The 14427-nt window shown below is 45.5% G+C and overlaps 1 protein-coding gene across 10 annotated transcripts in view; it reads left to right on the forward strand.

The window, feature by feature from the left end:
- The window catches only part of LOC128330242 (uncharacterized), a 50250-nt gene that overhangs the window by 9836 nt on the left and 25987 nt on the right, over nt 1-14427 (forward strand). For all 10 annotated transcript variants that reach the window (XM_053262761.1, XM_053262771.1, XM_053262770.1 and 7 more), the window contains 7 exons: nt 179-406; nt 844-933; nt 1708-1797; nt 3086-3427; nt 4966-5070; nt 8043-8273; nt 11702-11791. In XM_053262761.1, coding sequence (XP_053118736.1) covers nt 179-406; nt 844-933; nt 1708-1797; nt 3086-3427; nt 4966-5070; nt 8043-8273; nt 11702-11791 — 1176 coding nt within the window. The remainder of the gene's footprint in view (nt 1-178; nt 407-843; nt 934-1707; nt 1798-3085; nt 3428-4965; nt 5071-8042; nt 8274-11701; nt 11792-14427) is intronic.

The following is a 14427-nucleotide window of genomic DNA, read 5'->3' on the forward strand; positions in this document are numbered from 1 at the left end:
CTACTACTAGATTTTGTCCCCAGTCCCCAAAGGGAGTTCTGCTGAATCACAATGAAGGTCCATTTAGCCCAGTAACCAATTGCACGTGATGACCAGCTTCTGAGAAGCCCACAGACAGAGCAGGAAGGCAACAGCCTATTTCTGCCCTCTCCTCCTGAAGCTGCTCTCTTCATTACAGATCTATCAGTTGCCTTGGTGCCTATTCAGGATGTCCTTCAGCATCATCCTCAGGGTTTGAAATTGAAGAAGCTAAAAGAGGTCCTGAAAGAGAAGCACCAATTTGACTTGGAGAGATTTTGCAGTGACCTGGGCTACAAGGATACGGTGTCCTGCCTGCAGGACATTCCTGATCTCCTTCTCCTGAACAGCAGTAGGACCAAGAATTGTGTTGTCCTGCTTCAGTCAGGTAGGGCAAAATTGCGGTCAGTTGTGTGTGTGTGTGTGGGGGGCGGGTAGGCTTTTGTGGATATGGCAATGGAGGCTAGCCTCATTATCAGAATGGACAGGAATATGTGGAATGGCCAGTTTGAGGGTAGAGGGTTAGGTTAAAGGAGCTGTGATATTTGGCAAGAACCAACAGAAGTGAGGTAGGTTTTGTCCTATGAACATCCCCAGCCTATCTGGTATTCCAGTGGCTTTGCGTGCCTATTGCTTCTTTTATTTCTGTAGTTCTCATCTTTAGTCAGAACTCATTAGTAGTGCATAAGCGGGATTCACTTTATAACCCAACTAGGTCCCAGGTGTAAGGCCTGCTAAGAACACAAGTCCTGACTCGTGACAGGTTTCTCTGCAGGCACAAGGTATGCTTCATCTTATGCTGTCTGTCTTTCTGTCATTTGCCAGGTCCATCTAGCCCTGCTCCCTCCCTGGACACAGATTTCTCTGCAAACAACTCAAACACCACAGCCCAGGAGCTCATGGGAAATAAGTCTGGTAAGGGACTTTAAGGGATTCTGGGTTACAAAGCTTGCTTTCTCCCACGTGCATTTTTGTTAAAGGAACTAACCTGCAAAGTGTAGTCAAAGTTATACTGTGGTGTTCTTCAAAAACAGTCAGTCTGAATTTCAGGACTGGAGGTGTGGGTTGAGAGGAGATGGGCAGGCAGGTTATCGTCTCAGGGAAGATTATCTTCGCTCCACCCCAAGAAAAACAAACAGATGCCTTTGCCCTCTTGCAATGTAGCATAGGTCATCCCTGGAAAGTGACAGGCATACTGTACTATAATCAAGGCTACAGCATACTGCCCTGCATGGAGTAGTCTCCTCTTGTTTGCATGATGAGAGATACCATGTCTCAGACTGGCTGACAGAATCCTCCCTAAATCAGAGACTGACCTGATCAAATTCCTCCAAGATGGGCAGGACTTCCTTTTGAGTAGAGGTGAAATAACCTTTGTCTGTGTAGATCCAAGAATACTGAGAGTATAGTGGTGCTGCTGACACTGTGGAAGATAAGCTGCAGCCATGCTCCCTCCTCAGACCCCAGTTCCCACTTCAAAATACCTCCCTGCTCTTTCTTGATTAAGCATGATGTTATCTATCATGTGACTTCATCCTTACACTGTGGCTCTTTGGTTTTCTTGACATATTTGGGCTATTACGCTAATTCCCCCTTATTCAAATACCTTTTCAGGACTCACCTAAACAATTAGTTTATTTAATTAAATTTCCCCAGCCTTTTCTTAACATCTCTCTTTTCCTCTGTTAGGTACCTCCAGCCCTACACCTTCTCTTGACACAGATTTCTTTGCTTGCAACTCGCATGCCGTTCCCCAGAGGCTTGTGGAAAAGAAGTCTGGTAAGGTTGCACTTTGAACCCTGAGGGATTCTGAGAAGCATGGTAACATCAGTCCATGGATAACTTGCCACCTCTATTTTTTAAATTTTTTTGGTTCCCCTCAGTTCCATCTCCACTACTTACAGGGTATTCCTGGTTTTAGCCTCGCTTCCTTGTCTTATCTGTCCAATATTTAAGAGGTTCTTCACACGATCAAAAACTGTGTTCTACCTGGGTTTGGGAACTGTATGTGCTCCCAATTTTTAGTTGTGTGGAAGCAAGGTAGGAGGAAAACCTGCGCAGAAGTGATTGTGTGGGAGGAAAAGCTATCCAGGTTTTCCTCTTTCTTTGCTTCCACACAACTGAAAATTGGGAGCTCATACAGCTCCCAAACCCAGTTAGAACACAGTTTTTGATTGTGTAAATGACCTCTAAGTATAATAAAATATTTTTGTTCTCTAACCAAACCTTACACACTGTTGACAGTTAAATTGTGCTACCTAGAATTAACATGACATAGTGGTTAGCGTCCAGGGCTATAAAGTGTAAAGCCTGGGTCATACGAGATTGCAGAGAGGCAGGGGACCTGGCTGTGCAGACTTCCTTCTTTACTGAAGGGCAGCCTGCACAGCCAGTAGGAGCTGCAGTGAGGGAGGAACTTCCACCCTTGAAACTTCCACCCAGTTTCATAGTAGTGAAACTATGTGCCACTGCTTGTATGGTAACACTGGCACAGGCCCACTAGAGGCTGGGACAATGGATCTTTAAGAGAACCAAAGGTGACAAATGCAGTTTCGGGAGGGAAACTGCGGGTCCATTTTAACATTTAACTGTAATTGTTCAGGTTCGTACATTCAGGTTTGGGAACCAGAGGTGAACGGACCTCTGGTTTCCCTTTACGTATGAACTGGGCCTCTTAAGTCTTGCCACAGCCATAAACTTGGTAAGTGACCTACCTGTTCTCTCAGCCTGAGCCCTTCTGCAGTATGGAGATCATCATATGATCTTGTGCCTGGGAGTAAACCACACTGCACATAGTAAGACTTACTTCCAAGAACACATTAATGGAATCTGGTTGTAAAGGTTTGCACTGTATGACTTGGAAAGTTTTTTCCAGTTCCTGTGGGACTCTTCAAACTCCTCAAGACTGCCATGCATCTATTATAGAACCCCATTTTCATTCTTCACTTCTATACAGGTCTTGGCAGAGAAAGTGGAGAGTGACTTTCCTTGGTCTGTGTCGTCCTATCAGCTTCCCATTATGTTAATCCTTTCCAGAACATAACATTATTATTTTTTTCCTTTTAAGACTTGGCTGCTGCCTTAGTACCAATCCTGGCTGTCCTGGAAGGCCAACCCCTTGGTTTGAATCTACAAGAATTGAAAGAGAACCTGGGGAAGCATGGATTCGACTTGGAGACTTTCAGCCAAAACTTGGGCTATAAAGATATGGTATGCTGCCTGATGGACATGCCAGGCCTCCATTTTTCTTTTAAAAATGGCAAGTGGCCTTACAACTGTGTGATCCAGCTTCTTTCCTGTAGTTCTGTCCTCCCTCCATGGCTGCTCAATGCTGGTCCCTCTTTGGATAAACCTTCATCTTCCAGGGCATCAAATATTCTCCCCCAGGAGTTGATGGAAACAAAACCAGGTAAAAAAAATTCTGTGGCTTTGAGGGCTAACAACTGTTGTTGTTTGTTTACTTCTACTGCTTTTCAACAAAAGTTAATTCAATTTATTTTTAGAAAATACAAACATATGCAAACTTGTTTGAGATTCATACCTCACAAAGTTTTACTCTAATTACCATACAGTAATTATACAGGATCAAGTAATCAGTGGCTTGGATTCAGAGAATCATGTATAGCATGCTGGAACAGAAGCATATAGGAAGCTGCCTTATACCAAGTCAGACCTTTGGTTCGTCTAGCTCAGTATGGTCTAAACCAGGGCTGCACAACTTAGGCCCTCCAGCTGTTTTTGGACTACTATTCAGTGGTGTAGGCAGCGGAACGGGGACCCGTGTTCTGCCCCACTGGTGGCCCTTCCACATCTGCACCAGTGATGCCCTCTACACGTGACATCACGTGCAAAAAGGACGTGGTCCAGTCCCCGGAGGGCCTGCCCCAGCTCTGTGAATAGCATTTGCTGGCTGGGTGCATTCATTTCCCTTATACTTCCCATATACTTGACGTTGGGGTTCTTCATCCCAATGTGCATTCATTTAATTTATACATTTTAATAGATTCATTTAGTTTATAAGGTTGGACCTGCAACAGAATGTTGCAGTATATCCCTAGTGTGCATGTATTACCCGGCTTTGTGCCTGAGCACTGTGAAAGTTTTAGGTGCCTCTTCCCTCAGATGCAGAGGGGGTTGTGACTGTCTTGAAGGAGTATTCCTCAAGATGAGAAATTTCCCACTTTTTTTTTTGTTCAAGTCCTCCTTCCCTCCTCCATTCCCCAGAGTGCCACTGACTCTGCCTATCTGGTTGTCTGTTAACTGCCCTCTGAATCCATGAAACATTCTGCTCCATTGTCCCACTGGAGCAATTGGTGGGTTTTTTGGGGTCACCTTACGTTTTTCGTTCTCCAGATTTTTCCAAATCAGACTCAGTCTGCAGGTACCTCTCTTTCTCTTTCCAGCAGGTGCTCTAGTTATGCATCCATAAAGATCATAATATTTCTAGCTATTTTGGAAATAGGTGTAAGGTAAATTGTAGTGATGTTTAGCCCAGACTTGCCCATTAACCTCAGGATCAGAGGTCTAACATAATGCTTTTTGGAAAGCTTAGTCAACAGAGCAGGTGAGGGATATAATATCAGAGCAGTTAACCCATTGACAGTTGGCTCACTTGCTTCCAGTTGTAATTTGGGTGCATTGTGACATCGGTGGGTAATTGGCTAATATCATTAAAAATGCAGTGTCAGCAGAGAGGAAGCGGAGAATAGAGCAACAATAATTGTACTCTTTAGCCCCGGCCTGCTCAACTTCAGCCCTCCTGCAGATGTTAGCCTACAAATCCTATAATTCCTGGCTTTTGCCACTGTGGCTGGGGATTATGGGATTTGTAGTCCAAAAACAGCTGGGGGGCAGCTAAGTTGAGCAGACCTGTTTTAGCTTGTATGTATGTATTTTTATCAGTTAAACAACCTCCCTCTTTTCCATGTAACTTCCCCTGTTTCTCAGGTCTTCCAGCTTCCCACAGCTCCACATCATCCCAGATCAGAGCTTCTGTGTCCTTAGACTCGAAGTGCTCTGCCAGGAAATCTAAAGCCTCAAACAAGAAGCCTGGTAAGAATAGCATTTTGACTCTCCAGGGACATTCATTCATTCATTCATTCATTCATTTAACAAACATATTTTTATACCATCCAAAACATAGGACTCTGGGTAGTTTACAACATATTTGTGTTGAAACTTGCCTTCAGCAGGTATGCTTCAGTAGGACTCTGTATGAAGAATCGTATACCTCTGACAGCAATCTGTCAGAGAGGCTTTGTTGTTTAAACACACGGTGTAAATTTGTAGAGGAGTATGTGGAAGCAGATGTTCCTTCAGATAAACAAGGTAAAACACAGAATAATTGTCATCCAGCCTACTTGAAGCTTCTGTATTATTTATTATACAGCCCTAAAGCTTCAGGGCTGTATTGTTTAGACAACTATTGACTTGGCTCTTGGTGTTATCAGTATTGTTTGAGTAGTGCTTGATGCCTGGAGTCTTAAAATTTGGTACATACATACTGCAAGGCACTATGTTTAGTTGAAAAATTTGAAAACAGGCTACTTTTGTGTTTCTTTCCTAAAACAGGAAACTCTAAGTATACCCCACTATGGTTAACTTTTTCCACACTACTAAAAAGCTGAACTTTGTTGTTCCAAGGCTTTCTGATTACAGGTGGACCTCATTATCTGCGTGGGTTCTGTTCCCTCATATTACCATGGGTAACGAAACTGTGGATAATGAGTCATTGAGTCTATGGGGATGTTGGGGTTAGGCTTCCCCTTCCTAGACTTAAAAAAACAACAACCCACCATCGAAACAAATTTTTAAAACCCCAAATTCAGCCAAATAAAGTGCCCTGCCATGCTTAGTGGGTCTCCTGGCATCCAGCAATGCCCCCACACAAGTCCAAAACAGTTCCCATAACCACAGATTTAAACCCCCCCCCGAAATGAGCCCCCAAATGGCTCCTGCAGACAAAATGGCAACCAGAAGTGATCTGCACAATCACTTCCAGCCCTCTAGGAACCATGGATATGTGGGTTTTAACCCTTTCATTGCCACGGATATTGAAATCGGGTGTCAGTTAGATGACTGAATACATGCAACTGCGGATATAGAATTCACGTATAACAAGGTTCTTCTGCTCTAGAAAATTCTGAGCACGTTTGTACATCTCTTCCACAAATCAAGCAGCTCAAATGGTAGTCCCAAATGGTATTGTATTTCCAGAGTATCCCCCAAAACCTGACATGGGATACATCTTGTATTATAATATACTGCATATTCAGCACATGGCTGTCACAGTAGCTCGCAAAGTTGCACAAAAGTAAAAATAATGTATTGTGTTTCTCTTTTAAATGCTTTCAAAAAACATACTGAGGCTCTTCACATGATTAGTGTGAAGAGCCGTAAGGAGGTTTGCGGGGAGAACGGGTTTGACCCACTCTCCCTGCAGACGATCACTGGCCCATTGTTGGGCAGGCGAATTCCCTGCCCAGACAAGCGGCGGCTTCGCTCTTGCACTGGCCCACTGCTCGTCCGGCAGCTCTGGGGGCCGGGCAAAGGTAAGCGATGCCACGTGCCCCCCGCCTCAGAAATGCACCGAGTGAGTGCGTGGTGCATTTCTGAGGTCTCCTCTCCCCCATCCCCGAGTGTGTCTGCCAGGGCTGCCAAAAAACCTGAGGTTAATGGAATGCTCGCTCCCTTAACCTTGTTTAAGGGGGAGGGCATTTAGCTGGGTTTGCCGCCAGGAGCCGCACGGCTGAAAGCAAACATGTTAAAATGGTATAAAGAATCTCCTCAGTGAATCCTACAGGTTACCTAAAAAGGAAAGTCTTGACCACCCTGTGAACGGTCTTAGATACATATGGAATACACCAGTGAAAGAAGTTTGCTGTCTGCAAGCATTGTTACATTTCCTTGACTGCACAACTGGAAAGGCCTCCTGGTCCAAATCAAAGCCTGAAGAGGCCATGGAACTTCCACATACTCCAGTGTTCTATCTCATGTAGGGCTTGGCTTTCTCTGGAATAGCAACCTCGAGAACAGCGTGGCGTAGTGGCTAGAGTGCTGGACTAGGACCGGAGTTCAAATCCCCACTCAGCCATGAAACTAGCTGGGTGACTCCAGGCCAGTCACTTCTCTCAGCCTAACCTACTTCACAGGGTTGTTAGGAGAAACCTAAGTATGTAGTACACTGCTCTTGGCTCCTTGGAGGAAGAGCGGGATATAAAGTGTAAAAACAAAAACAAACAAACAAAACCTCGATTATGAAGTAAACTTCAGGCCCCAGGTTCTGACTGAAGTGCGTGAAGGTCTCATGTAAGAGAAAACTTCTGGTAGCCATTTTACCTGAGAGTTCAAATTCCAACACAACGCGTGATCCACTTGTGGAACTCTCTGCCTTTCACACAACGCGTGATCCACTTGTGGAACTCTCTGCCTTTCACACAACGCGTGATCCACTTGTGGAACTCTCTGCCACAGGATGTGGTGACAGCCAACAACCTGGATGGCTTTAAGAGGGGTTTGGATGACTTCATGGAGCAGAGGTCTATCAATGGCTACTAGTCGGAGGGCTGTAGGCCACCTCCTGCCTCAAGGGCAGGGTGCCTCTGAGTACCAGTTGCAGGGGAGTAATGGCAGGTGAGAGGGCATGCCCTCAACTCCTGACTGTAGGCTCCCAATGGCATCTGGTGGGCCACTGTGCGAAACAGGATGCTGGACTAGATGGGCCTTGGGCCTGATCCAGCAGGGCTGTTCTTATGTTCTTAACATTTTTGTAAAGTAGCTTATACAATGAAGGTGCAGAGTCTCCCATTCTTTGCACCTTCAATGTGTAAGCTACTTTGGAAAGGTGTTGTATTTTCATATTTTTCTAGTGATTATGAACTCTTGTTGGTTTCATATAAAATACTATTTAGCATAAGAACACTGACATTTTCCTAAATGGACTAATGTGCATTACTACGCTCAGTTTTTCTTCTTAAACTGAATGCTGATCTGTTTCATGTTCATTTTTTACTTTGCTTTGGCAGCATTGTCAGAAGTCTTGGAATTACTCACCAACCTCATTGGTGCATACCAGTCAGGCCTGAAGGTAAAGAAAGTGCAGGAACTCCTTCTGGCCAAGGATGGAGTGGATTTGGAAAAGTTCAGCATTGCCCAAGGCCACAAGGACTCACTGGCCTTCTTGGAACACCAGATGCCTGAGCTAAACATCAAAAACCACGAGGACAGACTCAACTGTGTTGTTAAACATGGATCAGGTGAAGTTTGGAGAATGAAGTCTTGAGTAGTGACTAGGGATGTGCACGGAACTGCTGTGTGGAGGCTCGAAGGCGTCAGGGGTGCAGCTTTAAGAGCAGGGGAGGTTGCACTTACCCCTCCCACCGCTTTCCCCTTGCCGGTGTTTGTTTTTGAAAAGCCCATTGGGGCGGCAGTACTCTGTTGCCCCCGTTTTCTGGATATGACCGGAAATTGGATATGACGGGTATGTGTGCGGGCGCGTCGGGGACTTCCGGTCATATCTAGAAAACGGCAATGAAGCGGCAAGGAGGTACACTGCCACCCCTATGGACTTTTCAAAAAACAAATGCCGGCGGGGGGAAAGTGGTGGGAGGGGTAAGTGCACCCTTCCTCGCTCTTAAAGCTCAACACCCCTCTCCATTGAACCGGCGGAACCTCTGGTTCTTCGAACCAGTTCTGAGGCCCATAAAGGGCCTGTGAACTGGTTCTTTGCACATTCCTAGTAGTGACCTGTGCTAATGATCTGGAGGGTCGGAAAATGAGCCACAGCTGCTTTGGTACCTTAACCTCTCTCACTCTCCCTCCTGTCGTTGCCCCAGCTGTAATTGAGCCATGCAGGCTAGCTTTGTCCAGTAGGTAAGGGAAATCCTCGACCTTGGCCATCCTCCTAGTTGGGGACTTCCCTCTCCTATTGGATGAATAACCAGCCTGCATGGCTCAATTACAGCCAGGGAGGGGTCAGGACGGAGCAAAAGAATGACTGCTAGTACGGAAGCAGCTGTAATCTGTTTTCCTCCCCTCAGGCATCAGCTGTTGGAAAGCTTGATTGCTAGGTTCAGTCTTCTGTCTTCCATGGGAGACAATCACGTTTTATAGCATTTGGTCTCAAAACATGCTTGTAGCCTCCGGGTCCAAACTGCTTCCAAAGTTGAAACCCAGTCAGGAGTCCTGACTTGAAGCCTCTTGTCACACAGGTAGTAGAATAAGAAACGTTATTAAACTGGGAGCTGTTGGTTTAAAAGACGCATAGCAAATGGTATTTTCATTCCATCAGCCTCTTTCTGCAATTTTCTTTTCAGTAAAATGCAATAGAGTCATTTTGTGATTACACAACAGCTGTTAAATAGTATTTCCTTCTTTTAAAAATAACAACCACCCTCTTTAAAGAACGTAAGAATTTCTTCCTTGTAGACTCCTTCCTTCACTGGCAGGTTTTTCCTCAGCCAAATATTACTCATAGTTTGTGACCACAACGGGGTGGGGTGTGATGTTAAAAGTGGTCTGTGAGCCGAAGCATTTGCGGTGGTGGTGTGGGAGAATTGATGGGATGAGGCATGCAGTGGTGTTGCAAGCCCTGTGGTGACCTGTGTTATGCCCCTCCATCACTCCATTTGCTACTCCCTGCCATTTGTATGTGAGGGCCAGTGCTAGTCACCTTGGCGTTGTCCCCGCCTGCCTATTACTACCACCACAGTCTCCCCACTCCTCTCAATTCCTGTTCCCACCCAATCACTTCCACTGCCACCATTACCTAGTAGGCTGTTGTGGCAGCAAGCAGGTAGATGGAATGTCTTGAGAGAGATCAAACTACCCACTTGATCCCGTTTCACCTACTTGCTACTCCAAGAGTTGACTGGGTAATAATGGTGACAAGCACACATGTACCCTGATGCAGACATCATTATCTGGCCTGTCTTGGAGTGGCAGGTGAGTAGATGGGATGTTTTCCCTCTCACTTAGGCAAGAGAGGAAACACCCCATCCGCCTGCTTGCCACTGTGAAAACCAGCTGGGTAAATATGGAGTGATGGCGAGGAGAGAGGAGGAGGTGATGGCAAGGCAGGTAGATGGCAGTGTGAAAGGTCTAGTACTGGCCTTCACGTGGCGGTGGAGGAGAGTTGGGGGGGGGGGTGGAAGGGCTGTGGGATGACAGTTGAAGGGCCCTCGGTATGAGTAGATGGCTCTTGTTTTTTGAACACATCTGCACAATTACACCACTGGGGGCATACCTTTGTTTGAGAACATTTCTACCATGCTTTTCTTTCTAGGACATTCAGGGGGTCCTAACACTAAAAGCCTAACAACTGAAAAAATATAGTATACCAGCATAATGACAAAAAGCAATGCCATCATAAATAGTATTTTATTGAGTGCCAAAAGTCCAGAAGAGATTGAGATAAGCGGGCCTCCCAGAGATGAGGAACATTACCAAGAAGGTCCTTTTTAGGGGCATGGGGTGGGTGGGGGAGAGATGGGCCTCTGTTCATGACATGGGCGGCCTCCCCTCCCCCATGGCACTGTCCCTGTGGTGGTGCACGCATTTCACTCACACAGCACCACTTATCCTCCTTCCATCAGCCAGACTCCTGGTCAGTGGAAAGAAGATGGTCACAACTGGGCAAGCCTCCAAAGGAGGCAGAGGGGGTAGCTCAGCGGCTTCTCCAGATGCTCCGCGGCTCTCCAACACAGAGCATGGTGGGTTCTTTGAACCTGTCTGCTCTGTTACAGTTCTGCCCCTGGGTCCTCTGTAGGGATGTGCAGAACCGGTCCGTGGTCTGGCAGTTCGGTTCGAGGGTTCGGGATCAAACTGACCCCCTGCCCCCGGTTCCATCCGGACCGGAACTGAACTGCCGAACAGGTCCGCTCGCCTTTACGGAGGCCCGAAAGGGCCAAAAATGCTACATTTACCCGGCTGCGGCGGTGATGAGGGAGGCCAGTGGGGGGAGGGGGAGCCCTCGCAGACCCCCCGCGGCCTAAAGCAAGCCTCTCGAAGGGGCTACAGGTATTTAACATTAATTTTAAATTTTTAAAAAAATCACGGACCCCCACCAGACCGGACCGGTGCGGTTCAATGGGGGCTGGACCGAACTGGCCTTGAACCGAACTGGGCCAGACGGTTCCGTGTACACCCCAGTCCTCTGCTTATTTCAGATGAGGATGGAACATGGAATAAGGCCTTGGACAACAGCCTAAATGAAAGGGAAGGCCCAGTTTGGAAGGTACTTCAAGCAAACCCTCCTACTTAATGAGTCTCCCTTTCCAGTGTCTCTTCCTGCCCGCCCCCTGCATCTGGTGTATGAAGAAATGAAATGTGGGCTTAAAACCCAATATTTTCTTTGAACCATCTAGTTCCATCCCTAGTGCACTTATTTCATTACTGAAAATATTTTGTGCTAGTAAGTACTTGAGTTCTGTACTCAACTGGCAATAAGCTACCATTTTCTTCTCTGTGTTGATGTGTTCTGCAGCTTAGATATTTGTCTGACCAACAATTACTTGTCAGCTAAATGCTTGTATTCCTTGTTTGTATGTTTTGAGATCAACTGACCCAGAATTAACTGTACTTTGTTTCTAATGCATAGGTTTGTGCTCAGACCCGTGCTTCTTTTCATTAGATCATACAAGTGTCTGTCCTGGCTAATATGATTGTTTTATTCTTCTCTTGTTAGGTCCTGGGAATAACTCAGTCCCTCCCTTGTCTGATGCCTCTGTACCCCGCATACAGACAAAAAGAGTTGAGCCATCAGTCTCTCTTCCAGGTAAACTTTCAAGCTGATTTTTTTCTTATGATAGGAGTAGTACAGTGGTTTGAACGCATTTTTTTCCCTTGGATACTTTCCATATAAAAGGTTTTCGACCTTTTGAGGGTTTTCAGCCTAAGGGATCCAGGGGTGATCTGGGAAATTACAGGCCGGTTAGCTTAATATCCGTTCCAGGCAAATTGATGGAAAGCATCCTCAAGGATAAAATTGTAAAGCACATAGAAGAACAGGCCCTGCTGGGAGAGAACCAGCATGGCTTCTGCAAAGGTAAACCTTGCCTCACCAACATTTTGGAGTTCTTTGAGAGTGTCAAGAAGTGTGTGGATCAAGGTGATCCAGTTGACATAGTATACCTGGACTTCCAAAAAGCTTTTGACAAAGTTCCTCATCAAAGACTCCTGAGGAAACTTAGCAGTCATGGGATAAGGGGACAAGTACATGTGTGGATTGCTAACTGGTTGAAGGACAGGAAACAGAGGGTAGGTATAAATGGAGAGTTTTCACAATGGAGGAAAGTGGGATCCCCCAGGGATCTGTACTGGGACCAGTGCTTTTTAATTTATTCATAAATGATCTAGAAGCAGGGGTAAGCAGCAAGGTGGCCAGATTTGCAGATGATACCAAATTCCTTCGGGTAGTGAAATCCAAAATGGATTGTGAGGAGCTCCAAAAGGATCTCTCCAAACTGGGTGAATGGGTGACAAAGTGGCAAATGCAGTTCAGTGTTGGCAAGTGTAAAGTGATGCACATTGGGACGAAAAATCCTAACTTCAAGTATACGCTAATGGGATCTGAGCTGTCTGTGACTGACCAGGACAGGGATCTTGGGGTTGTGGTGGACAGCTCATTGAAAGTGTTGATTCAATGTGCGGCAGCTGTGAAAAAGGCAGATTTCATGCTAGTGATAATTAGGAAGGGAATTGGAAATAAAATTGGTAATATTCTAATGCCCTTATACAAAACTATGGTGTGGCCACACCTGGAGTACTGCATACAATTCTGGTCACCACATCTAAAAAAGGACATTGTGGAACTGGAAAAGGTGCAGAAGAGGGCAACCAAGATGATCAGGGGCCTAAAGCACCTTTCTTATATTTAGTTTAGAAAAAAGATGACTGCGGGGAGACATGATAAAGGTGTATAAAATCATGAATGGTGTAGAGAAAGTGGAGAGAGAGAAATTCTTCTCCCTCTCACATAACACAAGAACCACAGGTCATCCCATGAAATTGATTGCCAGGAAATCTAGGACCAACAAACGGAAGTACTTTTTCACACAATGCATAATCAACTTGTGGAATTCTTTGCCACAAGATGTGGTGACAGCCAACAACCTGGATGGCTTTAAGAGGGTTTTGGATAACTTCATGGAGGAGAGGTCTCTCATCGGCTGCTAGTCGGAGGGCTATAGGCCACCTCCAGCCTCAAAGGCAGGATGCTTCTGAGTACCAGTTGCAGGGGAGTAACAGCAGGAGAGAGGGCATGCCCTCAACTCCTGCCTGTGGCTTCCAGCGGCATCTGGTGGTCCACTGTGTGCTACAGGATGTTGTATTAGATGGGCTTTGGGCCTGATCCAGTAGGGCTGTTCTTCTGTTCTTAACCAGGAATCCAGGAACTGAGCTTGCCATGGACAATGGAACTCCCATACCTCAGGCTACCATCCCACATTTAGGTTGACACTTGATTTTCTGGAGTGCTTATCTGTTTTGTGAAGTATACATTAGCCTCATGTTCAAGGGAACAGAATGCCATTTAATTTTTTAATTTTTTTTTTGTAGCCAACATGTTCTGGGATTCATACCTGTTAAATTCCTGTGGGTTTTTTCTTTTAGTGGTCTTCCAATAGCTTGACCATTGGGGATGCACACAAAGTTCTCCATTTAAAGAGAACTGTACAGATGTCCCATTTTTCATAAATTCCTAGTAATTCCCTTGTGCCTAACTAGAGAACACTGAAATAAAGATGGGGGGGATCCCCTTTTCTGTGGGTTCTTGGTGATTGACATGGCTCTTGAAAGAATTTTTTAGCTTGATTTTCAAACTGTACATTTCTCTTTAGGAGAACCATACTGTTTTTTAAAGCCTACTTACTTTCAGGAAAGTAAGCTTATGAGATTTTTGGTCCAGAATGCTGCTGCAAGGGTGCTTGTGGGCACAAGTCGCTTCATGAGGGTCACACCCGTCCTACAGAAGCTTTATTGGTTACCAGTCCACTTCTGGGCGAGAGTCAAGGTGCTGGTCTTGACCTTTAAAGCTCTACATGGATTGGGGCTTGGGTACCTGTTGGACCATTCACCCATATGAACCTACCAGGGTGTTCCACTCAGCATCTCAGAATCGGTTGGAGGGAACTGGAGACAGAGCTTTTTCGGTTGTGGTCCCTCAGCTTTGGAATCCACTCCTTGAAGAGCTTCGCCATTCTCCCTCCCTCAGTGTTTTTTTTAAAAAAACAACTAAAATCATATTTTTTTTTTAAGGGGCTTTTTAATTCTCCATTTTTGCTTATATCTGGTAGGAGAGGGTGCTTTCCCAATTGGAATGTTTACACAAAATGTACATAGATCTTCATTGGACTGATGCCCATTACTGTCTTCAAAAATATTTTATAGGTTTTATGTGAATGTATTTCATGT

The sequence above is a fragment of the Hemicordylus capensis genome, chromosome 6, assembly GCF_027244095.1.
Source record: "Hemicordylus capensis ecotype Gifberg chromosome 6, rHemCap1.1.pri, whole genome shotgun sequence".
Classification (NCBI taxonomy): Eukaryota; Metazoa; Chordata; class Lepidosauria; order Squamata; family Cordylidae; genus Hemicordylus; species Hemicordylus capensis.